We start from the raw sequence: 27,935 nt of genomic DNA on the forward strand, positions 1-27,935 counted from the left end.
ATAAATGGTGCATGCAAATGAATCACAGTGAATCACTACATCACACCTAGCACAAAAGTTATCTCAAAATAGATTAAGAATCGGATATTAAAGACGATGCAAGCCCAAAACTCCAAGTGGTCCCGGCCGCTGGAAGTCACGCCCTCGACCCACCCTCGGCGCCATCTTCATGCCACAATCCACAGAGAAGCGGCAGGCATTCTGGTGAGCAACTCGGCCTGGAAAATGCTCCGGACCCGAGTCGGGGCCAGCAACACCGGGGGGCCGGAAGGAGGAGGTGCCGCCAGCACACCTTCTCCAGATGGAACCCCGGCGACACTGGGCAGCAACTAACACGGCTCCAGGATTCGGGACTGGGACAGATCCGAGCCGCGGGGGCCACTGGAGTGGGGCAGCGCCAGCCCAAAACTCCAAGTGGTCCCGGCCGCTGGAAGTCACGCCCTCGACCCACCCTCGGCGCCATCTTCATGCCACAATCCACAGAGAAGCGGCAGGCATTCTGGTGAGCAACGCGGCCTGGAAAATGCTCCGGACCCGAGTCGGGGCCAGCAACACCGGGGGGCCGGAAGGAGGAGGTGCCGCCAGCACACCTTCTCCAGATGGAACCCTGGCGCCACTGAGCAGCAACTAACACGGCTCCAGGATTCGGGACTGGGACAGATCCGAGCCGCGCGACCTTTTCTAAAACCTGAAAACATACAATCTTTGAATGGAAAACTAATTATCAAATGCCTCCTTATTAGGGTTATCTTTTTTGGGGATATAACTTCCACAACAATAGTGAGTTTTGTGTTGAAATATGGAACTTAATCAAGGTGAAGAGAAAATAAAGTGAGGTTCATCAGTTATACAGTTGGGGTGGAGGGCGGGGGGTATACCGGGGATTTTGGTGGTGGAATATGGGCACTGGTGAAGGGATGGTGTTTGAATACGGTATAAATGAGACATAAACCTGAGAACTCTGTAACTTTCCACATGGTGATAAAATTAAAAAAAAATAAAATAAAATAAATGGAAAAAAAAAAAAAAAAGACGATGCATAAAATGACCAAAGAGAACAACAGGCAAACATTAACACTATTGGTGACCATGATGTATTTGGAAATTTGGCTCAATAGGGAAGTAAAACAAAAATAAATTTATGCAATTACATCCACACATTGAAAAAAAAAGAAACTACCATTAAATACAGCAGAGCCTGGCATGCTACCAGTGTCATATTCGATATGCCAAAAACAGCAACAAGTCTCACAATGGAGACATTACTGGTGCCCATTCGAGCAAATCGATGAACAATGCTACAGTGCTGCATTAAAACAAAAAGGGCAGCCTACTAAATAGGAGAGAATATTCACACAAAGCAATGAAATTCACACAGTTTGCACAAATAACATTCAAGCTACCTAGGAACTCATAAAACTCATCAACAACAAGCAAACATTTAAAAAAAATGGGGAGAAGAAGTAAACAGGCACATCAGCAAATATATCTTTTTTAATTTAAAATTTTTTATTTAATTTAAATTTAAGATGTGGCAAAAGATGTGTCAGGCTCCAGTTCATTCTGAAACATGTTCATTTCAGAAACAAGTTTATAAAGCTTAGAAATCTTGATGCACTAGAAAAACACAACAAATTCATTTGCCTAGCCACACAACTCTCTAGGAATTGACTCAAAATACTTGACTCAGGGTAGGAGAGAGAGGGCAGGGGTGAAGGCACACATCCTGGCCTGTTTGATTCCTGGCACTTCACAAGTATCTCCAGATGCAGCCCCAGAGACCCCAGCTCTGCAAGGTGACCCAGATAATCTCAGCTCTACATGGCCTGAGCCACGTCCTCTTTGTGGCCCTCATGTCAAACCACACCTCCACCCTAGATGGCCACAAAGTCCCAGAAGAAGCCTCTGGGCCCCCTGAGCATTACTTGAGAGGCCCAAAACACCAACCGAAACAAATCAAAATGCTTGACTTAACAAATTCAAGGGCATTCAAAGCCAGGAATAACATTTAAAAATGTGTTCTTGTTCCTGTAACACTCTTCTCTCCATATCTACACTTTTTGAGGATAAAATAACTTGTTCTTATTTTTTTAAAGTGCAGTCTTCAAGAAAAGCATAAATAGTGAAAAAAATATTTCTTACCTAGCAAAATTTCTCCTCCTTCCACTAATTGCTCATCTCACCTATGACCCCCAACCCCCACATCTCTCTCTCTACTGACCTGCAGGTACATTCCCAATGGAAGAAGTAAACAGGCAGTCCAGTTGTACCATCCTTGAGACACAAAAATCTATTCAATAAGAAAAACCATAGATAATGTAAGCTAATAAAGATAATAAAATTTGGAGATGGCCAAATAATAAATCAATAGTTTTTTAACCAAAACCTATTTATAATAAAAACTTAAAGTTTTCTACTTTAACAGTCCGGTTCAAATTGCCGAGGTCTTCATTAACTTAATTAGAAGGGAAAATTAAGTTAATAGCATATCTGGCTTTCTTGGGTACCTAACTAACATTTTCTTCTTAATTTTGGCTCGTGTACGGCTTGCCTTAGCTAAAGTCCCTTGAATGCATTTTATTTATTAGTGTTCCCCTTGCTGCCTCAGCATTTCTGGCTAACGCACTGCAACAAATCATACAGAGGTGCAAATTAAATGAAGCTCCATAATATGTATCCTGCAAAAATGTTCAAACTTTGGTCCAAAGAGATAGTACAGCATTTAAGGTGCTTGCTTCGCATGTGACCTACTTTTGTTCAATCCCAGACACTGCATATGTTCCCAGAGCACCATGAGTAGTAACCCCAGAGCACAGAGTCAGGAGTAAGCCCTGCACCACCAGTGTGCCCACCCCCTGGCAATAAAGTCCAAACCTTTATTAAATATACTACAAATGAAAGACATGCATGAAACTGAAAAGAAAAATATTTAATAAAGATTACCTTTTTAAAACAATGACAACAAAGAATATACATTGGTAAATAGCTATGTAAGACTAGTAAAATAAAATGAACAGCCCCACATTGCAAATAATTCCAAATACAAAGAAACAATAAATTAATGCCAACAAGTTCCCAGCCACAGTTTGTCCTGCACTTGAAAAATCTCTCAAACCAAGCGTTAGCATCCCAACCTCTCAGAGGCTGGTCATATTCCAGCAGATGCTGCTCTGCAGTTTGTACAAGATGCATGCATCTGTGTAAGGAAACGTTACTCTTCTCCGTCTGCTCTCAGGCAGTACAAAGGATTTTCCCAGGAATGTAATGAACAAGGGCATACCACACCAAAATAGGAAACTGACTTTATTTGAAAGTCAAAACAGCATTCCTAGTCCCACTAAAAGATGATACCGTATATTCCTCTTCCCTACCATGGCATCCCACACCCAAATGCAGATAAGAAGACTTTGAGTCAACAAAAGTCTGGTTAAACATTTATAATAGAGAATGAAATACAACAAAGCCCTTAAAAACAAATGAACTAAAACCACATGTATCAACTAGGTAGGTAATGTTTAAAGTATTAAGCAAAGGGAACAAATTGCTTAAGAGTATACAGTATACAGAAGACCTAAAGGCAGATTTTAAATGTATTTATCATAGTATGCAACGTTTAGAAATCAATCTGTGAGTCTAGCTGAAACATAAACATGTGTCTGGGGATGGTAAACACGGAACTGAGAGATTCTTTGGGGAAAGAAGGCTGGCTACCCGGCCGGGAAGGATGTGGGGACAACAGTCGCTAGAGCTGCAATGTCTCCAGTCAGAAGAAATATATTACCCTACTTGTTTTGATGACATGCTTCATAATTTTTAAAGAAGTGATTTTTCCCCTTTGGATTTTTGACTGAACACAAAGCAATTTCCGTGTGAAGGCCATCCCTCACCCACCTGCCACAGTGATGAAGGGATGGCTTTTCCAAGGGAGCATCTGAGAACCTGTTCCACGTCCTTCGTCTCCGCCGCCCCTTGGGCTCCTACTTTCTGGTGCTGTGACAGGTCCTTCAGCTCCAGGACATGGAGTCCTGCCTTGTCCTTTGAGTTTTACCGAGAATACTTGTTTTAGGTAAGAAATCTATTATAGTTACCTTTTATTTTACCTCTTTCACTGCCAAGAGTTCTCACAATCATAAAAAGAAAGCCACTATACATATTTAAAATTCACCTGATTTGTGGCACTTATGAACTTGACTCCATCCTGAATCAAATGCCAAGGCAGAATCAAGTATTAATTTTAAAGAATTGATTAGAATTGAATTATTCTAATACTTAATAAATTAATACCCCCAAGTTCTGCAATAAGAAATACCACAGTTCCGTGGCAGAACTGTACAACTGGGCCTAGGCAACATTTTATTTTGAAGCTTAAGTCAAAGATGAAAATTGAAACAAAATAAATCCATTTTCCTTGAGGTTAAAAATTCTTTTTGGGATTAAAACAAGAACAAAATAAAGAAATAAAACACAATTTTAACATAGAGACATATAATGAGACATAAACTATATCCCTGGGATTTCAAAAATTAAAAAAAAAATCTCAGTCTCACATCTATGAGACCAGAAAATCCATTTTTCCTATGAGATTCAGCAGCTTAGTCTAGCATAAGTACTCAAGGGACCATGGGAAGTGGGGCAAGAAAGAGACAGATATACTGGGAAAGGGTGGGGAGGTCACTGCTCTTGAGGCCGCACAAAGTAGTGCTCAGGGTCCCAGGGGCTCCTCCCAGGGTTCTCAGCAGAAGTTCAATACTAGGGCCAGAGGATGTGGTGCTGCTCAGGCCCTGCAGAGTCAGTGACCACCAGGGCCACTCTGACAAAGCTTGGAGGCTAAAGAGCCATATCCCGCAAGCACAGGATGCCATGTGGTTCCTGGGATTGAACCTGAGCTGGGTGTAGACGAGCATGTGTCTTAAAACTCCTATACTAACTGGTAATGAACCGGTATCGGAACACTGTATGACTGAAATCCAATCATGAACTTTGTAACTGTGTATCTCACGGTGACTCAATTAAACAAACTCCTTGCTGTCCTATCTCCCAGCCCTACTCTTCTATTTAAAAACAAACAAACAAAACCACCTCAACAGAGTGCAAATGTCTTTTCTGAATAGTTTTGGGGCCCTTGGGGAAATGCCAATTAGTGGAGCTGCTAGATCATATGGAAGACCAATTTCTAGATTTTTTAGACGCGTCCATATTGTTTTTTCAAAAGGTTGAGCCAGTCAACATTTTCACCAGCAGTGATGAGATCCTACATTCATTACAGCAGTATTCACAGTAACCAAAATCTGGAAATAACCCAAATATCCAAAAATAGATGACTGCATGAAGAAACCATGGCTCATATACACAGTGTAATACAACTTAACTATAAGTAAAGATGAAACCATGCATTTTGCTGCTACATGGATGGATCTGGAGAATATCATGATGAATGAAGTTAGGAGAAGAGGGACAGATACAAAATGAGCCCTCTCATATGTAGGGTATAAAAAACATAAATGCCCAAAGGCAACAGAAACTGAGAAAGTCTTAAGGAAGAAGCATTATCACTGTAAGTGGGGAAAGAAGCAAACTGGATGCAGAAGGAAGGGAAACTGAGAGCCTGGTGAGGGTGTGGTACTGGAACGTTTTGTGCATGAAGCTCCACCATTATCAATATTGTAAATCACAGTGCCTTTTAAAAAAAAGCTATACGGACATGCTGACAGCCTGGGCTTGAGTCTCAGCAAAGGCTTATGAACCACTCAGGGAAGGCAGGGTAAACTGTTCATGAAGATCTCAGAGAGGGACGCAGATGCTCTGGTGACAGGTGTGGTGTCGAAACAACGTGTGCAGCACCATATGGTCCCTTGAGTAATGCTGGGAGTGACCCCTAAACACAGACCTAGGAGCATCAAAAAAAAAAAAGAAAGAAAACTGAGTGACCCAGAAATCAAAAAATAAAATTTAAAAAGAACCCAGGGCGTGGGAGGTAGCACCAAGATTAGTGTGCAAGCTTGCATGCTCCCAACCCCAATTCAATGCCCAGCACCCCTGGGTATGATCCAGGGTGGCCCTGGTTGTAGCAGCACCCTATTTTCAGTCCTCACATTGAACTAGCAGGCCAGCCGCCCAAGAATCAGCTGGCACCACTTTGATGCCCCCACCCTCAAATAAATAAAGAAGCAGGAGACATAGCTCAGGGGGAGAGTTTAGATCCTCAATTCAGTCCTGGGCACCACAAAAAATTAAACTGAAAATAAAAAACTGTAAGGCCAGGGAGACAGCTGTAGGGCTGGGGACCATCAAGGCCACACGGGGCTCTGGTTCTAATCACACTTGGTGACATGCCCCAACCCTCATTCACGACAGACAAGTTCCAATAGAAACACCCTCAGACCTTTCCTCTGTGGAAATACCTGTGCAGGCACTGGTGGCCTCTCACACAGTCCCGCCTCTCTCTCTCCTGCAGTGCCCAGCCCTTCTCCCATCACTACACGACGCAGGCACAGAGGACAAGGTGGCTGCATTCTCTACAACCCTGCAGGACTTCCACAGTGGTCTCTGAGACCTTGCAACTCCATTTATCCAGCACTGGCTGAATGTTCTTAACTGTCTGCAGGTCCGAGTCGGAGAATGTGGGAGGACAGACTCTCTGGGCATAGGTCATCGCGGCTAGGGGCTAACCCTCAGCGTTCCGACATGCCGTTAGAAAGGAACACAGAACACTCTGAGTTTCAGGCTGGCAGGCCACAATTTATAATGAACAAATTAGAATGTTCCCAACTTACCTCCGAAACTCCAGAATGAACTGTGTTTTCTCTGTCCCGATCTTTTCAACCCTCCCCACCCCCACCCCCACGCCCCACATCCCCGGCTCTTCCCCAACTCCTTCAGTTTAAGTTGGAGAAAAATAGACACAGGAGGAAGGTGGCACCAAGGGCATGACGAACGGTTTAAGGGGAAGGTGTGGGACACTGTCCAACAAGGCACCAGAGAGCAAAGCAGGCACCTGTGTGTGTGTGTGGGGGGGGGGAGTGTATTGGAATGAGGCACGCAGGAAGCTCTCAGTATATAGCACTGTATATCATAGCACCTCAATAAAAATGGAAGGGGAAAAAGGATGTCCGAATTATGCCACTGTCTTGAAAAGGTACAAGAGGGCTACTTTTCCTCACTGCAAGCCCTTGGCCCTTGTGAGAAGAGGCAAGTCTCTTATGATTTCATACAAGATGCCACGCCCAAAATTATCTAGTGCAGACTCAAAGAATTGTCCCACAGCAGGAAGTTTTCTATGGGGTGGGGGAGGGGCCCTGAGACACTGCAGGTGGGCATGGTGCTGGAACACTGTATATCTGGGCTTATTAACAGTGCTATAAATCATGGTGCCTAAATAAAACTTGGGGAAAAAATAACTTGCAATGTGTTATCTAAAAATCACACATCTTAGAACTAAGACCATGAGGCCCACCTTATCCAGTACCCTTATTTAACATAAATATTCACACCAAAGAAATCAGAAATGTCATGGGCCCAAGATCAAAGAGCAAGTTATTGGAGAAAGGACAGAACCCAGTTAGCTGGAATTAGTTAACATGCTAAGAACGTCTCCATTATGTATTTTTATTTTTGCATACCTCTTGTGAAAAACAAGATTGGCAAATGCAGTGGGTACCTATCTCTTTAGATTTCTAATGTGGAAAAAGGTTGCAAATGTCTCACTAAGAAAGGTTTTAGGTTTAAGAACAACTTAAACAAAGGCTTAAGAAAACTAGTTTAAACAAAACCATCATACTAAGAGGAATCAAATATTACAAAAACATTAAAAAGAATGAAGTCAAAGAGAATTACTTAAACATGTAATTAGGGAACATGAAATTAAGAGTTTCTCCTCTGGAAGTATATAATCACAATATACTTCTCAACAAAGAATTGCTGTGGACTTGTGAAGTTATGCAAAATTTTCCACACCACTGAGCAAAACCTCCCAGGTTCTGGTAGTGTGGGGACAGGAAAGAGAGGTAGGAATACTGGGTTATTAAAGTGGACATCGAATTTTAAAATCATTTTCTAAATAACAACCAAGGCTCAGTATAATTGTCAAGAGAAAAGCTGACAAAGAAAAGCCAACAAAGAAGCCTATCAAACTTCAGTGTAACAAAAAAGAAAAGCAGGGTTAAAACAACTTCGGTACATCTACACAATGGAATACTATGTAGCTGTTAGGAAAGATGAAGTCATGAAATCTGCTTATGAGTGGATGGACATGGAGAGTATGATGCTAAATGAAATTAGTCAGAAATAGAGGGATATAGATAGAGTAACTGCACCCCTCTGTGGAATATAAAATAATATGTAATTAACACCCATTGACATAGAGACAGTGGTCAGGAATATTGCTCCATGGCTGGAAGCCTGCGTTATGAGCTAGGGGAGAAGGCAGCTGGGATAAAGAAGGGATCACCAAGTCAATGATGGTTGGAGGGATCACTTGGGATGGAAGAAGTGTGCTGAAAGTAGATAAAGGACCAAACATGATGGCCTCTCAGTATCTGTACTGCAAACCATAATGCCCCAAAGTAGAGAGAGGCAGGGGGAGGGGGGGTGGGGGAGGAATAATGGGGACATAGGTGGTGGAAAACGTACACTGGTGGAGAGATGGGTGTTCGGTAGTTGTATGACTGAAACTCAAACATGGAAGCTTTGTTAACTGTAGCTCACAATGATTCAATAAAAAAATAAATAATTAAAAAAAAAAAACCTGTGACTACAGGGGGGTAAAAAAAAAAAAAAACAACCACTACCAGCAGCCTTTCACTTTCCATTGCCTTCCATCTAATTCTACTCTACATTCTATCACCTAACCTTATCCATTCTACTTCCTAAATCTAGCCCCAGGGCTGATATTTGCTAGGTCCACTTAGACGATCTTACAGCTCTTTCTCCAGTCTGATCTCTCCATCCAGTGTCCACACCACTGCCAACGTGACCTATACAGCTGACCATGTTGCTCCCCTATTGAAATTCTTCCCACGCTCACCTACAAATGAGCAGTCATTTTCTAAGTTGTGACTTGAACTGGGAAATCACCTGAAGTGGGCTCTAAACATTTCTTGAATGGCACAGAATTGATGTATATATGCATGCTGGATGTGTGCCTTATCATTTCATGAAACTTAGTTTTTCACACACATGCAGACACAAGCTAGATGCTGATACAAACATATTTCTACTCTACATTGAATTCAAAGGCAATCACTGACCTACATAAAAAATTTCAACTCCCTCATAAGTCCCTCCCCAATCTGCTATCTCACCAAGCACAGAAGGGGCAGGCTCTGGACTCAGACTGCACATGCAGTTAAGCCCCTCACTAGCTGTGTGTCTGATCCTGGACAAATCACTATCTAGTGGTAAGGTACTGACCAGCTAAGCTCCTGGGAAAATAGCGTCAATCAGTCTCCCTGTCTGTAAAACAGGTTAATAACAGTCCCCACGCATATGCTGCCAGAACTAAATGAGATTCTCCAAGAGCTTGGCACATGGTGCCCTTGGTTAAATATCATTGTCATCACAGCTGGTCTCCAACCTAATCTCTGGCTACCCCTAGAGTTCAGGCTGTAAGGAAAGGCAAGCTGTTTCTCAAACACCACATACACCCTCACCTGCATGGCAAATCCCACTCCTCCCCAGTCCTCCACAGCCCACTCCCTTAACTCTCCAGGGCCAGTCTAATGCTCCCTACGAACATCCAGGAGAAAAGGAGAAAAGCACAACCCTTTAAGATCTTGTCTGTCCGGGTCTCTCGAGCTCCAGAATCCCACAGGGGCATTTCCTTCTTTCCCGGTACACTGCCTCACCAAGGTAAGAGTTCAACAGATGCTATCTGAATGACTGCAGCTTACCCACACTTTCTAAATCTAGGCTTCCTCATACATACAATAGGGGTAGTATTTTGCCCAGAGGACTTGCGTGGCCAGCACTACACAATGTTAGGAGAGTGTCTGATAACAATAATGATCAAGTTTACAAGGCAGAACCTTCTGAACTAAAAAAAATCATAAAGATCCCTAGAAGTTTCCATTCTAGCCAGACCTCCACTTGTACCCCTGCTCCATGCATCTTGTATCTGGTTCTTCTTACCATGTGTCTTCTTCATCTCTGCATCCCTAACATTAAAACAATTTAAGACACTTAAGAGAAAAATTAACCTGCCTCCTCGTCAATTTCCTATAATCTATACCAATGGAATGATAATAGTTCTCAAAGGTTTATGGTAAGATTTCAACAAGGAAACACAATGCCCTCAGATCTTAGGAACTTTTCTCAATACATATCCCTCTACCTATAAAAGTCAGGGAGTTCAAACCAATCTCTCTGCTCTCCTATTCTTTGACAAAACAGTCAATAAATTAACATTTTCTAAAGTTAAAACAGACATTAATACTCTTACACATCTTGTCCTAGAGAAGTAGGAAGTATAAAATAGATCTATCTAAAGTTTAACTGTAAACTTGAAACTTAACCATGATTCAATTTCAGTATGGAGGTTAAACAGAAAAGATTTTCATATAATGTAATACGTGAATATTATCACTGGAACATGATGGTTCATTTTCACTCATCTTTTTATTCATTTGTTTTAAATAGGAAAAAAACACAGACCTATCTTAGAAGGCAAAAGAGAAGTTTAAAGGACTGTGTAACACACAAGGGTCAGGCTATAACTTTGAGACAGCCTCTGGGCAGCCTTATACACTGGCAATTCAGCAATTTTCTGATGATTATTAATTTGTTCTCTGAACAATAAGGTGAAAAATAACTACTAAGAAAAAATACGTAAAGACTGGAAACTTGCATTCCAATACATAAAAGGTAAACACGCCATCTTTTGGATTAATAACTTATATTGCCATTTGAAGTTTGGGAAAGGCTTACATTTTGTAACTGAAGTAATGCTGATTTGCAACATAATATAGGTTTCGGGTATACAGAAATATATCAACATCCATATACACTCCATCCATCACCAAAAGTCTAGTATCCATCCATCACCATGTAATTGACCCCATTGACACAATGCACTCACTCCAAGCCTTCCTTTTTTTCCCTTTTCCTTTGTTTTCCTTTTTCTTCTTTGAGGTGCCAGGAATAGAATCCAGGACCCCACAAAGGCCAGGCAAGTGCTTTACCACTTGAGGTGATCCCCAGTCACCAAACTCTTAATTTTATGAAATGTCAAACTGCAATGCCATATTAGCCAACCTTTTCAGAACTGTCTTAGAGTTCTATTTTAGTGATAACAACCTAATTCTTGATGTAATTTACCAAGTTTTATTTTAATCAATATAAAAAAATTCAAGCCTACGCAGTTTATGGGTCAACAATTCACTAAGCTTATTAAAATTACTACTTTGTATGAAGTCAACTTTCATTTTTACACAGGATGTCTCACTGCAAGCATTTAACGGACCATAGTGAAACAGAAAAATGACTGTTTCTCTTCGTTCAACCTACAAGGACAGGTTTATTTGGCTGGTGTTTCAATCAGGGAGCAATTATTCAAGACTAAGTTTGAGCTGAAGGGCTTACTGGAAGAATTCGATCCTAACTTGCTTTTTGCTTTGTTCTTAGGTCACAGCGCAGTGCTAAAGGGCCTCTCCCAGTTCAGTGCTCAAGGACCTGCTCCAGCCCCAACTGAGCTATCTCTTCAGCCCTCAACTCACTTTTAAACATCCATCTCAGCTTAATCCTACAAAATGAACCACCAGGGGGCTCAGAAAATGTCTCTTAAAGCATTCACCTCACAGCACAAGATCATGAGTTCAAACCCCAGTAATGTCTCATGCACTAGGATGATCAGGAAATGATCTGCCTTTTGTGGTACCTACAAGAGGGGTCCAGAAGGTGGGTCAGTGGCTCAGCAGGCCAAGGCATTCTGACCACTGCCTGGGAAAGAAAAGGTACATATATCTGTGTAATTTTGTAGGACAAGAAATGAGCAGGGAAATCAACAAATGTACAAACCATTTGTGACTCTGTAGTAGCCCATGAGACAGCTAAGGAAAACCCATTTTATGACTCTTGTACTCTAAGTTCCTTACTCTAAGGTCGTTTTGATCTCTAAATTCTTGTATTCTGTTAAGTACACAACGTCTTTCATGGCAACATCTTTATCTTCCAAATAACACGTTATTCCAGTAATTCTAATATATTCGTGTACCATGGTATGGTATTAATCAGTCAAACAAAGAATAGAGGGATGCCCAACACTGTGTGGCTACTACATCTGAAAGCCTACTCTTTAATCTTGTCCTTAACTTCAGAAAAATAGTGATTTTAAAGAAAACTCCCAAAGGCACAAAGGTAGAATATAAAACAAATATTTCCTCTTGGAGAATTCCATAAAGCAGAAAATAGTAACATAAAGTCCCCTGAGACTTCGAGAAGTTTGAACAATCAGAATTTAAAGAATAAAACCCAAATGTACGCATTCACGTATTTGGGGGGGTGTCAAAATAAAATATTTAAATTAAAAAAATTAAAAGACAGTTTCTTTCTTAAAAACAAGACTACTTGAAACATTAATCCACAATCTTCATCACTTCTTATTTGAAGGAGTTCCTGAGCTGTGCTCAGAGGCCCAGGGGTCACTCCTGGAGCGCGTCAGCATCCTGACACTTCACTGCCTGGTCCAGGCAAGGGGTACTTCCGGAACCCAGCAGTGCTAAGGGGCACTCACACCACCCTTGCAATGCCAGAGGGCCATAAGGGCTACACCCAGCAGTGTTGAGTGTGTAGAGGGTGATGGCTTCAGCCTTTCGAGCTATCTTGCTCACCCCCCCCATCAGTATATTAGTAGAATGAAACACAAACAACTTTAATATCAAAGTCATGCCTTTATTTCTAATAAACTAGGTATTTTTAATTCTTCTGTCTTTGAACAGGAAGCTGGTACCACTGCAGAGCAAACTCAATGGTACCAAGTCCATCAATTCACCATAAATAAGTATACATACAGCCAAAGACAGTACTAGCAATATCAGGCTTACATCAATCACCCAAATGAGACTACTCAAAGCACCAATTAAGAAAGTCAAATGAGGAGTACCAGGGCAGGGGGACATGGCAGAAAGAGCACAGATTTTCACTGGAACGTAGACCAAAGGATTAATTTTCAATTAACCTTTGAGTATCACTTTGTACTTTGCACTGCCCTAGTCTAGAAGAGACCACATAGGTAATAGGATACATATATCAATTCTTTATCTCCCCAATAAGATAAGGCATCCACAAATGAAGCATTTAGAGAACAAGACAGGTGTCTACCTGTGACCTGAAATAAATCCTGTAAGAACTCAGAGAGAACAGGAAAGAACAATGAAAGAAAATAAGAGGCAGCAATCATATAAACAGATTCAGATTAGCACTTCTTGAATTTATCTCCATTTAAAGGAATTTCAATTCCAGATGAAATAACTACAATCATAACCTAAGAGTCACTTCTCTCTGTTACCATTAAGTCTGTTTCCTCATCTATAAAGTGATGGATTCAAAGAAGAATTGTCGATCACAGTCTAAAGACCAAAATGGACTTTAGAGGCTAGAACAGTGATTAATTCAGAAAATCAGCTACAAGAACTGCATAAACACTCAGAATGGATATATGGGACATTGGTATAAAAACAGTAGAATGTTTCTGTTGGAGTAGATCTGGCAAAGTAATTCTGGGCCAGATTATAAGGAACCCAACGAAAGAATAGAACTTGCCTCTGTGTCAGTCAGTATATCCCGTTAAAAAATTTCAAGCTATATGTACATATCTAAACTACAGACCTAACAATATTCTAAGTACAAAATCCAAAAAGTTTGACCAAACTGAAATGGTCAAACTTAAAAATGTCCTTGCCAAGGAGTACGAGGGATGGGAGGACACTGGAGATGCAGTGGAGGGAAGTTGACATTGGTGATGGGATTGGTGTTGGAACATGACATGCCTGAAATTTAGTTAAGAATAGCTATGTAGGGCTGGAGCAATTGCACAGCGGGTAGGGCGTTCACCTTGCACGCGGCCGACCCAGGTTCAATTCCCAGCATCCCATATGGTCCCGAGCACCACCCACCAGGAGTTAATTCCTGAGTGCAGAGCCAGGAATAACCCCTGTGCATCACCAGGTGTGACCCAAAAAGCAAAAAAAAAAAAAATAGCTATGTAAATAATGGTGCCTTGATCACTGTCACTGTCACAATGTCATCCCATTGCTCATTGATTTGCTCGAGTGGGCACCAGTAACATCTCTCATTATGAGACTTATTTGTTACTGTTTTGGGCATATCCTATACGCCACGGGTAGCTTGCCAGGTTCTGCCGTGCGGGTGCGATACTCTCGGTAGCTTGCTGGGCTCTCCGAGAGGGGCGGAGGAATCGAACACGGGTCGGCCACGTGAAAGGCAAATGCCCTACCGCTGTGCTATCGCTCCAGCCCGATGCCTTGATATCTAATAAATTTTTTTAAGTGTTTTTCAATTTAAGGTGAAATTATATCTCTGCTAAAGAACTATAATATATGGGCTGGGGTTGCCTTGCAAGCGGACAGCGCAGGTTCAATCCCCTACACCTCATATGATTCCCCAAGCCCCTCCAGGAATTATCCCTGAGTGCAGAGCCAGGAGTAAGCAATGAACACCATCAGGCATAGCCCAAAAACAAACCAAAAACCAAAACAATGCCAAAAAAATGAATAATGAAAACCAAACCCACAATATATAAAAGAGACAGCCACAAACTTTTTAAAAATAATACACTGACAAACTTAAGAGACTCAGTAATTAGGCATAGCCAGTAACTGCTAGAAATTGCCCACAGTGCGGCTATCATCAGAGATGACAGTTTGATTTAGCAAAAGAATAATACAGGACACAGTAGAGGGTAGGTCCCTCTCCAAGGATCACCTAGGAAGTAGCAGACACCCTCACTAGCCACACTGACAGACACACATTTTACATTTTACATTGGCTTTGGTTATAGTCACAAAGTAGGAAGCAATCCCAGGCTTGTCCCACAAAAAGAGAAAATTTCATTTGATGATGCTAAAAATAAGTCCCCCTTTATTTCTATTTACTGAGTTAAATAGTATTTTAACTGGGTGGAAGCTTTGGGAAAGAGCTATATTATAACTCCAAAACCATACTAACCAGTTAAAAAAAAAAAACATACTGACCAGTTAGCTGGATTACTATATTGCCTTAGACTCATCTTCCAAACTGGGGGTGGGAGCGTACGGAAATACATTTCAAAAACATGTCTCAAGCGAAAACTAACCAGTGCTGCAATCAGTTCTGCTTCTCTGACTATAATTTACCATACCTACTGTAGCCAAACAAAAGTGGCACAGGCTGACTTGTGATGGTGTCCAGCGCAGAGTGCCATCTGCTGCATAGACCAAGGATGTCTCCCACGCAGGATTCAACCTCAGGGTCTCTCAGAAACCTTAGTGTGAGCTAATTGGCGCCCGTGCTTGCCTGATGCATATGCCTTGAATCAATATTTACTTATAGAATGATTCCTGAAATCCATGGGGTTTTAGGACACCAACTCTTTCCTAACAGACAATAGATTTTGTCAGGGGGCTGAAGGGGTGGTGAAGGAACAATTGTATCTGAAAATAAAAAGAACACAGGAAAGGAGTGAGGATAATTGGAAACAGACATCCTAAAACATTTGCACATTAGCTGTGTAATCTTGGGCCAATCTCTTTGCCTTTCTAGGCCTCTCACTTTCAAATATAAAAAAAAAAAATTCAAGCTAAACAAATCTCTAAGAGATACTCTGCAAATGGAGTCTTGAGAAAAATCATGGAATAACAGATGGAAACAGCTGTATACATTTTGGCTTCAGAGCAATGGGGGTGGGGGAAGAGAGAAATCTGCTTACATATTTTAAATAATCAGGTTCCATTTTTTTTTCAAAATCTTACAATTCTAAGTTCGTTTACAAGTTCCTGTTCCCATGATAACACTTCTGCCCTTCTGAAATAACACTTCATTTGAATTGTGCTTTCAGCTACAAATTCAGCACTTCTCCTGTGCCCACCCCAGAATAGCACAGAAAAGCACTTCCATGAAGTACCCACACAAGGAGGACACAGTCTGACAGAGCCGTGTAGTGGAAAATATACAAGGCACACATTTTAAATGAACACCACACCAAGACCGTCTTCAAAATACAGAGATAAAGACAACCTGGGAACCCTGTAAATAGTTAGCAGGACCCTGGAACGCAGTCAGATTTGGAGGTGGTCTTACATTTTTAAAGAGAACGAAACACATAAGTGGAGGCTATGAAACATTCAAATCTAAACTGAACTATGGGAAAGCTCGGCTCTCACCCAGAAGCTTCAGCAAAGCAATATGTCAGTATGCCAGACATGAGCAGTACAATTTTCTCCTGGGAATGAGGAGAAATGGTCCACCGGGCCATTTCGCCTTTGTAGATCTGTTCATTCTTTTCACAGTTCCTTCCGATATTTAATTTCATGCTATTATGGGCATAGGGTCATCCTGTCTGAAAAGCTTCCAGTTCAGTTTCCTCTAGTGAGCTATGTGATCAGATCAAGACAGGTGGATTTGCTGGTGGCTGGAGGGACTGGTCTCTCCAATCAGGCTCTGCAGTGATTCTCATGACCACACTACACAACTTGGCCGTGCGAAAGAAAGAGTTGGCCAGACCACACATACGGATCTAGAAAAGCTAAGGGAAGAGAACCCGCTGTCTTGTTAGGTCAAGAACTCCGTGCCAAATCAACCTCTTGCAACTGGAAAAGAGAAAATCTACACACACATACGCACACACGCACAGGCACACACACACACACACACACACACACACACACACACACACACACGCGCGCGCGCGCGCGCGTCCACACTGAAAACTCTCTTTCATTGCCAGCCAATGGGGTCCAGTAATAACTGGTTTATCCAAACACCACATCCCAGCCTCTGCGAACTTGTCATATTCGTTTCCTCTGTGCCCGCTGCCCACCCTCCTTCCACCGGGGACGCGAGCACAAGCCCAGGAACGTGCCTTCCGAAGCGGGACCCGAGGGAGCACGGGGCTGCTCTCCCCGAGCAATGCAGCATCCCGAGCCCGGGGGCGGGGGGGGGGGGGGGGGGGACCGGGCCACCGGCGCCGGAAGGAGCCGGACAGAGGAGAAAGTTTGGCTGTCCGTCCAGCCGGCTCCGGCGGGACGCGGGGGTCCGGGCCGCACTCGGGGCCAGGTCCCGGCGCGTGGCTCTGCCACTCTCCCGACCCCGCTGCCGGGCAGCCGCCGCAGGTCCAGCGGCCCGAGGGCGGAGGCAGGGGCGCGACCCGCACGGCGAGGGCTCCGTCCCGGGGCACCGGGCAGCGCCGAGGGGAAAGGCGGAGGGAGGGAGCCGCGGGCGGGGGCGGGTCAGCGAGGGTTCCAGTCCCGTCCCTTCCCCGCCCCGGTGTCCCCGGTCCTGCGGGAACATCCCCGCCGTCGCCCCTCCTCCTCCGCCCCTCCCCGCCGCTGCCTCCGCCCGCCCGCCCGCCCGCCGCCGCCGCAGGCGCCTGAAGGGCACGGCGGCTCCGGGGCCGGGCAGCGCGGTCCGCGGCCGGGAGTTGGGGGAAGTGGCCGCTGCCCGGCCTGCCCGCCCGCGGCTCGCACGCCCGCGCCGCCCCGCCCTCCCCGCGCCGCCCGGCGCGCTCGCTCACCGTCCGGTGGTGCTGCTGCTGCCGGGGGCGGCCGACGCCCAGCCCGGGGAAGCAGCCGGCGGCGAGCGCCCCGCAGCCGCTGGCCGCCCCGCCGCCGCCCCGGGAGCAGAGCAGCAGCAGGAGCGATCTACCTGCGGCGGCCGCCATCTCTCAACTGGAAACGGCGCCCGGCCCGGCGGCGCGGCGGACGGCGGGGGCGGGGCCGAGGCCCGCCACTCAGCGGCGCCTGGCCAACGGCGGCCCGCGGCCGAGCTGCCGAGGCGGGGCTTCGCCGAAGGCCCAATGGGCGGGCGGGAGGACCCCACTGGAGACCGCCTGTCACTTCCAGAGTTACCTATTGTGGGACCTAGTCAATTACGGGCAAATTCTAGGCAGCCGGTAATTGGCACAGAAAGCCCCCCGGAATAGCAGCAGTCGAGATGGCATGTTCAGTTCTGCTCATCTTCACCATGGGTAGTGCTCGGAGAAGCTACGATAAGTCAGGGGAAATGGGTTCCGTGCAGAGCCTCGTACTTCGGGAGTGTTCTAAGTTAACAAGATTGGCACCAAATTAATAAATCGTTAACTAGGTCTCCTGGAACTCCCAACGAAATGCCCAGCGTTGTCATTCACCGCTAATGGTATTCGTATATACTAAAATTATTCCTATATCTTGGGGTGCTCTAATGATTATGCTATGTGGTATGATATAGGACAGGTGTGATGATTATGATATCGAAGCCCCAGAACATGCCATCAGAGCAAATAATAAACCTACATACATTCCACATGCTCAGTTCATGTTTAGAGCTTCCTTACATTGATATTTTTATACTTTCCAGAAGCAATACTATTTTCCATCTTTGCTCTTGTATGCACTTTTTAAGCTATAAAAACAGAACAGTTTGCAGTGTAATAAAAATAATGTAGAGGTCATTACTTTAATGAATTTTCACAATTCAGCGAAGTGAGCCAAGAGTATATTTTGAAATAACTCTTAACCATTTTCTCTTGGAAAAAAATTCTTTCCAAAAAATTTTTTTGTAGAGCTTAGTAGAGACTATTGACAAAGAGCAGTTGAAATCTCTAAATTTCCCAAGAAGAGGATTTCCTTGCTATCAGTTTATTAAAGTCACCATTCCTGGCCAGAGCTAGTACCTTGGGCAGGGCACTTGCCTTGCATGCAGCCGATGATGGTTCCCCCAAGCCCCGCCAGGAGTGATCCCTGAGCATAGAGCCAGGAGTAAGCCCTGAGCACCACTGGATATGAATTCAAAGGCAAAAAAAATAAAATAAAGTCAATTATGTACATGTCAATCTGCAAATTTTAACCAGCACTGCCTAAAAGGCTGAGTGCAATTCTGACAGCAGCACTGTCCTTGGGAGCCGACCCCCCTCCCCACCCCACCCCCCCGCCACAAGGATGGGGTCTTTGATTCAGAAACCCCAAGAGTGGGAGCATCACAACCACGTGCATGGGCCTAGCTCATCACAACAGAGAGAAGGAAGGGAGAGAATTTTTTTTTCTAATTTTAACTTGGTGGGGGAAAATGATAATTTTATGCTAGGGGAGCCACATCCAGTGATGTTCATGGGTTATTCCTGGCTCTGCACTCAGAAATTTCTCCTGGCAGTGCTCACGGGACAGTATAGGATACCAGGAATAGAATTTGGGTGGGCCACATTCAAGGCAAATACCCAAATGGCTGTAAGATAGCTCCAGCTCCTATTATGCTAAACTTTGTAACATATCTTTGTAGTATAGTTTAGCAAAACTTAAAGGAAAATAGATTAAACAGTAGAACACAGGCCTAGCATGTGTAAGGTTGAGTTTGATCGCTGGCACCAGCTGCCATCCCCCACTGCAGTGTAGACTTGATGGCCATCGGGCCACCTGGCATCAGCACCACAGTGCTGAGACAGGTACCAGAAGTATCTCCAAAAGCCTCAATCTTTTTTAAGTTAAAAACAAAAACAATGTCACTGCATCACTTGTTACAATATTGCTTTAATTTTCTCTCCTGTGTTCCTATAGGAGACTGCCAAGCACAGGGTTCTCACCTAGTGCCCACACACATTTGTTGGGGATCACAGCAGTGGAGCCACCGGGGATCTCACTCTGAGATGTGGCAGATTCCCAGGAAATTGAACTCAGATCCTCACGCCAGTGTTCTTCCACTAAACCAATTTCCTGGCCCTAATAATGTTCTTTAGTTTGGTGAATCTCTTCTTGGCCCAGAATAACTAAATAATGAAGTGGAGCTTCGGGGTTATTTAATCTTTCCACTCCACCCCAGAACAAGAAGAGGGCTGGCATCCCTGGGTGAGATATCATTGATTCTGGTCACCAAAGACACACATTTCCCAGAAGTGGAACCTGAAACCTCAAGAATGAAGAGTCCCCCATTCAACAGCTGCACACACTGATCTCTAGTCAAAAACCCATGAACATTCTTTTTTTTTCTCTTTTTGGGTCACACCCGTCAATGCACAGAGGTTATTCCTGGCTCATACACTTAGGAATTACTTCTGACGGTGCTCGGAGGACCATATGTGATGTTGAGTTGGCCGGGTGCAAGGCAAACGCTCTACCTGCTGTGCTATCACTCCAGCCCCAAACCATGAACATTTTTTTAACTTTTTTAAAAAAATTTATTAGTGAATCTCCATGAGGTACAGTTACAAATTTATGAACTTTCATGTTTGCATTTGGTTTACATCCCTCTACCAGTACTCAGTCTCCTCCACCAATGTTCCCAGTATCCCTCCCACCACTCCCACCCCAACCCCCACCACCCCACTCTGCCACGAACATTCTTGGAGCAACCTCCCTCACAATCATGTTCCAACCATCTATGTTTATCCCATAGCATTTCATGTATTTCCCCAGCCTATCTCCTTTTCTCCTTTGTCCCTTCACAGCTTCTTACTAGATTACAGTGGATTTCAGTTTTGTTTTTATTTTCTGTGTCCTCACCAAGTCTTGCTAAGAATCACAATAGTGTCCTTCATCCCCATCTTACACTTTGAGTTTCACTTGAATCACCTTTCCCATATTTTCCAAATTATGAAAATTAGCTGTGCATCCTGAAGTTATAAGATTTCATTTTGTCCATTTGCACAAAAATACAATAAAATCTTTGGTTGGGATTTTTTGTTTGTTTGTTCCTTTTGTTACCTCCAAGCAGTGCTCAGAGGGGCTCAGCGGGGTGAAGACACTCAGCTTAGCTTTGGGGATCTGATATTCCTGTCCTTGAGCCTGATCACTGGTGCTGCTCCAGCCCTGGGGCCACACAAGCAGTAGCACAGGGCTTCACACATGCAAGGCAAGCGCATCTACTGCTGAGCTGCATCCTCAGGGCCTCTAGCCCTAATCATTTAAGTATATAAGCATGTAATTGGGGAGATTACCAAAGGTTTTCATCTTGTACATTTTTTAACCAAAGTCTGTCAAATTCTTTACCAAGATTGGTAAAACATTGGTGCATAGGCTATGTGATTTGAGACTCCATCGACAAAACTGAGTTCTAATTCAATTAATTTATACCAATGTCATTTATCCCTTCACAGAAAAAAAGACTTTTCCCTAGATAAAGGACATATCTTAAATCAGTTGGTTCTTAGTGCCCAAGAAGAAAGTGCAGCTAGAACAATAAAAATCATCTTTGGGGCTTGAAGCAATAGTACAGTGGGAAGGGTATTTGCCTATGGTGTCCCCAAGGAGTGCCCCTTGAGCAGTCAGGAGCAAGCCCTCAGCTCTGCTGAGTATGGCCCAAAAACTAGAAGGAGAAGAAATGAAAATCATCTTCAAACCATTATATATACATATATATCACTGTATCACTGTCATCCTATTGTTCGTCAATTTACTCAAGCAGGCACCAGTAACATCTCTATTACACTCATCCCTGAGATTTTAGCAGCCTCTCCTTACTAGTCTTTCCCAATGATTGGAGGCTCTTTCAAGGTCAGGGGAATGAGACCTATCATTACTGTTTTTGGCATATCGAATACGCCATGAGTAGCTTGCCAGACTCTGCGCGCAGGCGGGGTCGGGATACTCTCTGTAGCTTGCCGGGCTGTCCGAGAGGTATGTATATATCTGTTACTGTATTTTGGATATGAATATGCCAGGGGGAGCTTGCCAGGCTCTCCCCAAGTTGGCAATAGACTCTTGGTAACTTGTCAGGTTCTCCAAGAGGGAGAGCTAGGCTATTAGATGTCTCTCGGCGGCATTGCAGCCACGTGCTTCAGGAGCTTGGTTTTATAGTCTCTGGATGTTGGCTATTGATGGGATTACACGGTGCCAGGGGCAGTCTCTGGGTGTGACTGCCTAGATACTGGAAAATGGGAAATCTTAGTGGAAGAGGCCCAGTCCTGATCCAAGCAGCCATGGAGATCTCGGCTCTAGGTCCCGCACATCTGGGATATATATATAATTATTTCAAATATATATATATATATATTTGAAATAATTATTCATTGAATACCTGCTATCCCAGACTGTGCTAATCACTCTACAGATATCACATTTTAAAGCATGGCAAAGTAACTACAGTAGAAAAAAAATTTTATATTGTAACGTGTAAGGAGCAGAGAGGCATTAATGCAGGGTGTTAATGCACATGACCAACCTCATTTCAGCCCCCAGTACCACATGGTCCCCGGAGCATCATTGTTACAGCCCTAGAAGGCCCTGTACAGCACCACTGGGTGCGATCCTGGAGGCCTCCAGGTCCCCCTGCAAGTCTAGGAAGCTGGCACCACGCCCTCTGGCCTTCCCACTCAACCACTGTCCTTGTTAGGGGAGAATCCCAGACAGTGGCCCAAGGACCTCTGAAAACTGCTTGGGAGGCAAAAATAAATTAGAATTAAGTAAGAACTTGTCACTTTTGAGAGAAAAATGTTGGGAAAAAACCTAAGTGGGGGCTGGAGTGATAATACATTGGGTAGGGTGTTTGCCTTGCACGTGGCCTATCCTGGTTCGATTCCCAGCATCCCCGAACACCACCAGGACTAATTCCTGAGTGCAGAACCAGGAGTAACCCCTGAGCATTGCTGGGTGTAACCCAAAAAGAGAAAAAAAACTAAACTAAATGCTTCCTTAGGGAGTTGACTAATTAGAGATTAATCCCATAACAATATTATTCACCGTCACTGTCATCCCGTTGCTCATCGATTTGTTCCAGCGCGGGCACCAGTAACATCTCTCATTGAGAGACTTATTGTTACCATTTTTGGCATATCCAATACTCCACGGGTAGCTTGCCAGGCTCTGCCGTGCAGGCTCCATACTCTTGGTAGATTGCCGGACTCTCTGAGAGGGGCGGAGGAATCGAACTTGGGTCGGCCCCGTAAAAGGCGAACGCCCAACCGCTGTGCTATCGCTCCAGCCCACAATATTATTCAACTACTAAAAATTAATGATCCCATCTACACTTTTTTTGAAAACAAAAGAATAATACAGAACTGGGGATTTATCTCAGCAGTAGAGCATTTGCTTTGCAAATGTGTGGCCCTATGTTAAATCCTCTGTTTGTCAAAAAATGATCATAGATCTCTCTAAATAGCAGTAATAATGAAAGAAACATGTGCAGAAAATAAAGCACAGTTTAAAACTGAAAATAGTGGTACTGCAATATAAATTGTTCCTTTAAAAGTTATAGGAAAAAAAATAAAAGTTATAGATATAAGATATATAAATTTATAGATATATATGTCATAGAAAACATAGGACTGGAGTGATAGCACAGCGGGTAGGACTTTTGCCTTGCACGCGGCCGACCCAGGTCCAATTCCTCCGTCCCTCTCTGAGAGCCCAGCAAACTATTCACAGTGTCCCACCCGTATGGCAGAGCCTGGCAAGCTACCCGTGGCATATTCGATATGCCAAAAACAGTAACGAGTCTCACAATGGAGAAGTTACTGGTGCCCACTCGAGCAAATCGACGAGCAATGGGACAACAGTGCAACAGTGCAACAGAAAACATAGACGTGTTTACATACAATGGTGAATTTTGAAAAAAATAAGAAAATATGTTGCCTCTGGGTAGTTTTTTGATAGGGGTGGGGGGGCAGGAGGAGTTTTGGGGACATACCTGGTGTGTTCAGGGCTTAGTCCTAGCTCTGCACTCAGAAATTACTCCTGGCAGTGCTTAGGGGACCATATGGGATGCCAAAAATCAAACCCAAGCCAGGTGGCCCTACCCACTGTACTATCGCTTTGGCCCCGGACAACTACCCTTCTAAACTGTCGTTTTTATAACTTCAGATAGTTATAAAAACATGGTCACTACAAAATTGTTTAGATACTAACCCCTAAAACAGGTTCATTTTTCCTCTAACTATAACTAAGGAGAACATTTCCCGAAGGCTAAAACTTGAACAAGTTTCCCTAGTAAATTGTAGCATGAAGCCAGCTCCTAAATATGACTCAACTCAATGAAATATTTGCCTAAGCATTCCAGAATAGAATGAGTAGGTGATGCCTACAATTCACATACAAGAGCAGGAAAACACAAAAAGGGTCGGCCTGGAGATCTGGAGCTGCATTACCTGGTTCTCTGATGTGAATTATTATTACTCAGGTGAGATGAGGAATTCCTAAAGATCCAAAAGAAGTATATGAAGAAGGAGAAGAAGAGGAAATGGGTTTAGCTTTCAGATGCTCATCACCAACCACAGCCTAGGTCTGTTTTCTGACCCTTAGCCTTCATTCATTTACCGGATGGCAGAGTTCTCATGTCTCTGCAACAAACCACTTGCAGTCATCTTCTCATCTCTACCCCTGTTTCCCGGGCTGCTGATCTCTGTGATCGTTTTTGTCCTTTTCCTGTCAGCTTCTTAGAGTCACAAATATTTTTGGTGAATGTCGCTAAGAAGGATTAAACTGCATTTGGGATGTTTTATCTTTCATTCTTCCTTCCTTCCTTCCTTCCTTCCTTCCTTCCTTCCTTCCTTCCTTCCTTCCTTCCTTCCTTCCTTCCTTCCTTTCTCCCTTCCTTCCTTCCTTCCTTCCTTCCTTTCTTCTTTCCTTCCTTCCTTCCTTCCTTTCCTTTCTTTCTTTCTTTCTTTCTTTCTTTCTTTCTTTTCTTTCTTTCTTTCTTTCTTTCTTTCTTTCTTTCTTTTCTTTCTTTCTTTCTTTCTTTCTTTCTTTCTTTCTTTCTGCTGTGCAGGGAACCCAAGCTCTCAGAAATGTGAGGCACATGCTCTACTGCTTAGCCACATCCCCAGCCCTCAACTACATATTCCTAAAGTCTACTACATATCTGTAAAATCTTACTTCATCTCTCTCCCTCCATCCCTCCCTTCCTCTCTCTCTCTCTCTCTCTCTCGCTCGCTCGCTCTCACTCTTGCTCTCTCATACATACACACACACACACACACACACACACACACCCCTTTTTTTCCTTTCTTATTCTTATTTCTCTCCTTTCCTTCCCCAAACATTCCCATCTCCTTCAACATCACACTGGATCATTTGCATACTTTGTGTTGGATCATGGTATACTATGTATACATTGTTTTAATAGATACACTTACATATGGTCCCCGAAAGCTTTTTTTTTTTCAGTAAAAAAATTTTTCCAGTAGGGACTGGAGTGATAGCACAGCAGGTAGGGCTTTTGCCTTGCATGCGGCCAACCCAGGTTTGATTCCCAGCATCCCATATGGTCCCTGAGCACCACCAGGACTAATTCCTGAGTGCAGAGCCAGGAGTAACCCCTGTGCATCGCTGGGTATGATCCAAAAAGCAAAAACAAAAAAAGAAAGAAAGAAACTTTCCCAGTAACGGACAGGACCTAGCGTCCCTACCACTCCCCAGATCTGACCTGTCCTTGGGCCCACACAGTAGCTGGCTGAAAACATGGACCATGAGCCTTCAAACTTCTCACCCTCTTAAAAATTAACTGTCTGGAGTCTCAGGCCCTGACCTTATTTTAGTATGTAGTGATCCTATATCAGCATTCTTTCCATTCAAGAAAATTCTATTTGCAGGTTTTTGGGTTTTTTTTTTTTATGACTAGAGCCAGACACTAGGACCATCCTGAGCTCTAAGTGTGATGCTTGTTCACTTTTCAGGGTCTGAGATGTTAACCAAAAACTTGACTATGGTCCCTTTTCTGTGTGTTGAATTGCCTGTAGCCTCCTACAGCCTTTGCTCTTTAATGAACCTTTGGAATCAGGAATCTTATCTCTATCTGGAGTGATTCACAGGGCAGGATACTAAATTTGTGCTCAAACAAACCACACCTTCTAAAAGTACATAGAAATTCAGTACACATTCCTATGACCCAATGCCACCCATTCCAGAGGTCCAGAAATCTCAAGAGCATTCTCTGACAAGGCTACACAGCCCAGTTCCAGACAGGTAAGGAGCCCTCCCCAACTCTCTACAGCTGTCTGCCACTCATACACCAACCATGCCTTGACCTTTCACTCCATTCTTTGCTCCTCTGATGGCCAGCTCATCTTCTGCTGGAATTAAATGTACAGGTGAAAATAAATCTTTATAAGCTGCAGTTGAACTGTCAATCATATAGTACTTTAGTGCTTGATGTGACGTCTGTCACACCCCTTGATTATCAGGCCTATTTGATTATACTACTCTGCCTCTCAGGTTGAGAGTTTCCCTCTTCTCTCACCATTCTAAGTGAATTATATCTCAAAATAATTTGTTATTATCGTTTTCCTACAGAGGTCCTTCAGATTAGAACTGCCATTCGGCCAAATTAATTTGTTTTTAGATGAGAACAGTACTTCTAAAATTGCCTCTCATATGGAACATTTGCAGGCACCTCCCTCTGACGATAAGCCAAAGGAATTTTTCAAAGTATGACAGGTTTTAAAAAAGTATTTGGGGGAAGATATCCCCTTCCTAGTCTCCAAAAATTCATCATGGACCGAACCATGATAACGTGTCTACTGCAGGATCAGATATATATTTATACTATGCGAGGCATTGTTCAAAATTTGGCTGCTCTGAAAGGGAAGTAATTTAAAGTCAAGTGTACTATCTCATCTCAATTTTGAAATAATGTATTCATCTTCTGCAATACATGAACACACAAAGAATCAGGGCTAAGGATTGCACGGGGCAGTATTGTAGAAAAGCCAGGACAGGACTAAAGCTATTAGCCATGCCCTGGGGTGTCAGCTTTTAACTGCCACAGAAAATAATTCTGGGGCCACAATGATATTACAGCAAGGAAGGCATTTCCCTTGACTCTACCGACCTGGGTTCGATCCCTGGCATCCTGTATGGTCCCCTCTCCCCCCCCAGCACCGCCAAGAGTAATGCCTGAGTGCAGAGCCAAGAGTGGCCCCTGAGGACATCACAACAGAAACCAATGAAATTCAAAAGATCATCAGAGACTACTTTGAAAATCTCTATGCCATGAAACAAGAGAACCTAGAAGAAATGGATAAATTCCTCGACTCCTATAATCTCCCAAGGCTGAACCAAGAAGACCTGGAGTACCTGAATAGTCCAATTAACATCAAGGAAATTGAAATGGTAATCAAAAGTCTTCCCAAAAACAAAAGCCCTGGTCCAGACGGATTCACTAGCGAGTTCTTCCAAACATTTAAAGAGGACCTTTTGCCAGTCCTTCTCAAGCTTTTCCAGGAAACTGAAGAAACAGAAACGCTCCCAAACAGTTTCTATGAGGCTCATATCTCCCTAATACCAAAAGCAAACAAAGACACCACAAAAAAAGAAAACTACAGGCCAATATCCCTGATGAACACAGATTCAAAAATTCTCAACAAAATATTAGCAAATAGAATTCAACAACTCATCAAAAAGATCATACACCACGACCAAGTGGGATTCATCCCGGGGATGCAAGGATGGTTTAACATCCGGAAATCAATCAACATAATCCACCATATCAACAAAAGAAAAGATAAAAATCATATAATCATATCAATAGATGCAGAGAAAGCATTTGACAAGATCCAGCATCCATTTATGATGAAAACATTAGCCAAAATGGGTATAGAAGGGACCTTCCTCAATATAGTCAAAGCCATTTATCACAAGCCTACGGCAAGCATTGTCCTCAATGGGGAAAAACTAAGAGCCTTCCCTCTGAGAACAGGGACGAGACAAGGATGCCCACTCTCTCCACTTCTGTTCAATATAGTACTGGAAGTACTTGCAATAGCGATTAGGCAAGAAAAAGACATTAAGGGCATTCAGGTAGGAAAGGAAGAAATCAAGCTCTCACTATTT

The 27,935-nt window shown here is 43.5% G+C and overlaps 1 protein-coding gene across 1 annotated transcript in view; it reads right to left on the reverse strand.

Annotated features, from left to right (window-relative positions):
• Window positions 1-17,890, reverse strand: part of MCU (mitochondrial calcium uniporter) — a 174,113-nt gene extending 156,223 nt beyond the window's left edge. The window contains exon 1 of the mRNA XM_055132933.1: window positions 17,720-17,890. Coding sequence (XP_054988908.1) covers window positions 17,720-17,866 — 147 coding nt within the window. The 5' untranslated portion in view covers window positions 17,867-17,890. The remainder of the gene's footprint in view (window positions 1-17,719) is intronic.
• Window positions 17,891-27,935: the final 10,045 nt, after the last annotated feature.

Source organism: Sorex araneus, chromosome 3, assembly GCF_027595985.1.
Source record: "Sorex araneus isolate mSorAra2 chromosome 3, mSorAra2.pri, whole genome shotgun sequence".
Lineage (NCBI taxonomy): Eukaryota > Metazoa > Chordata > Mammalia > Eulipotyphla > Soricidae > Sorex > Sorex araneus.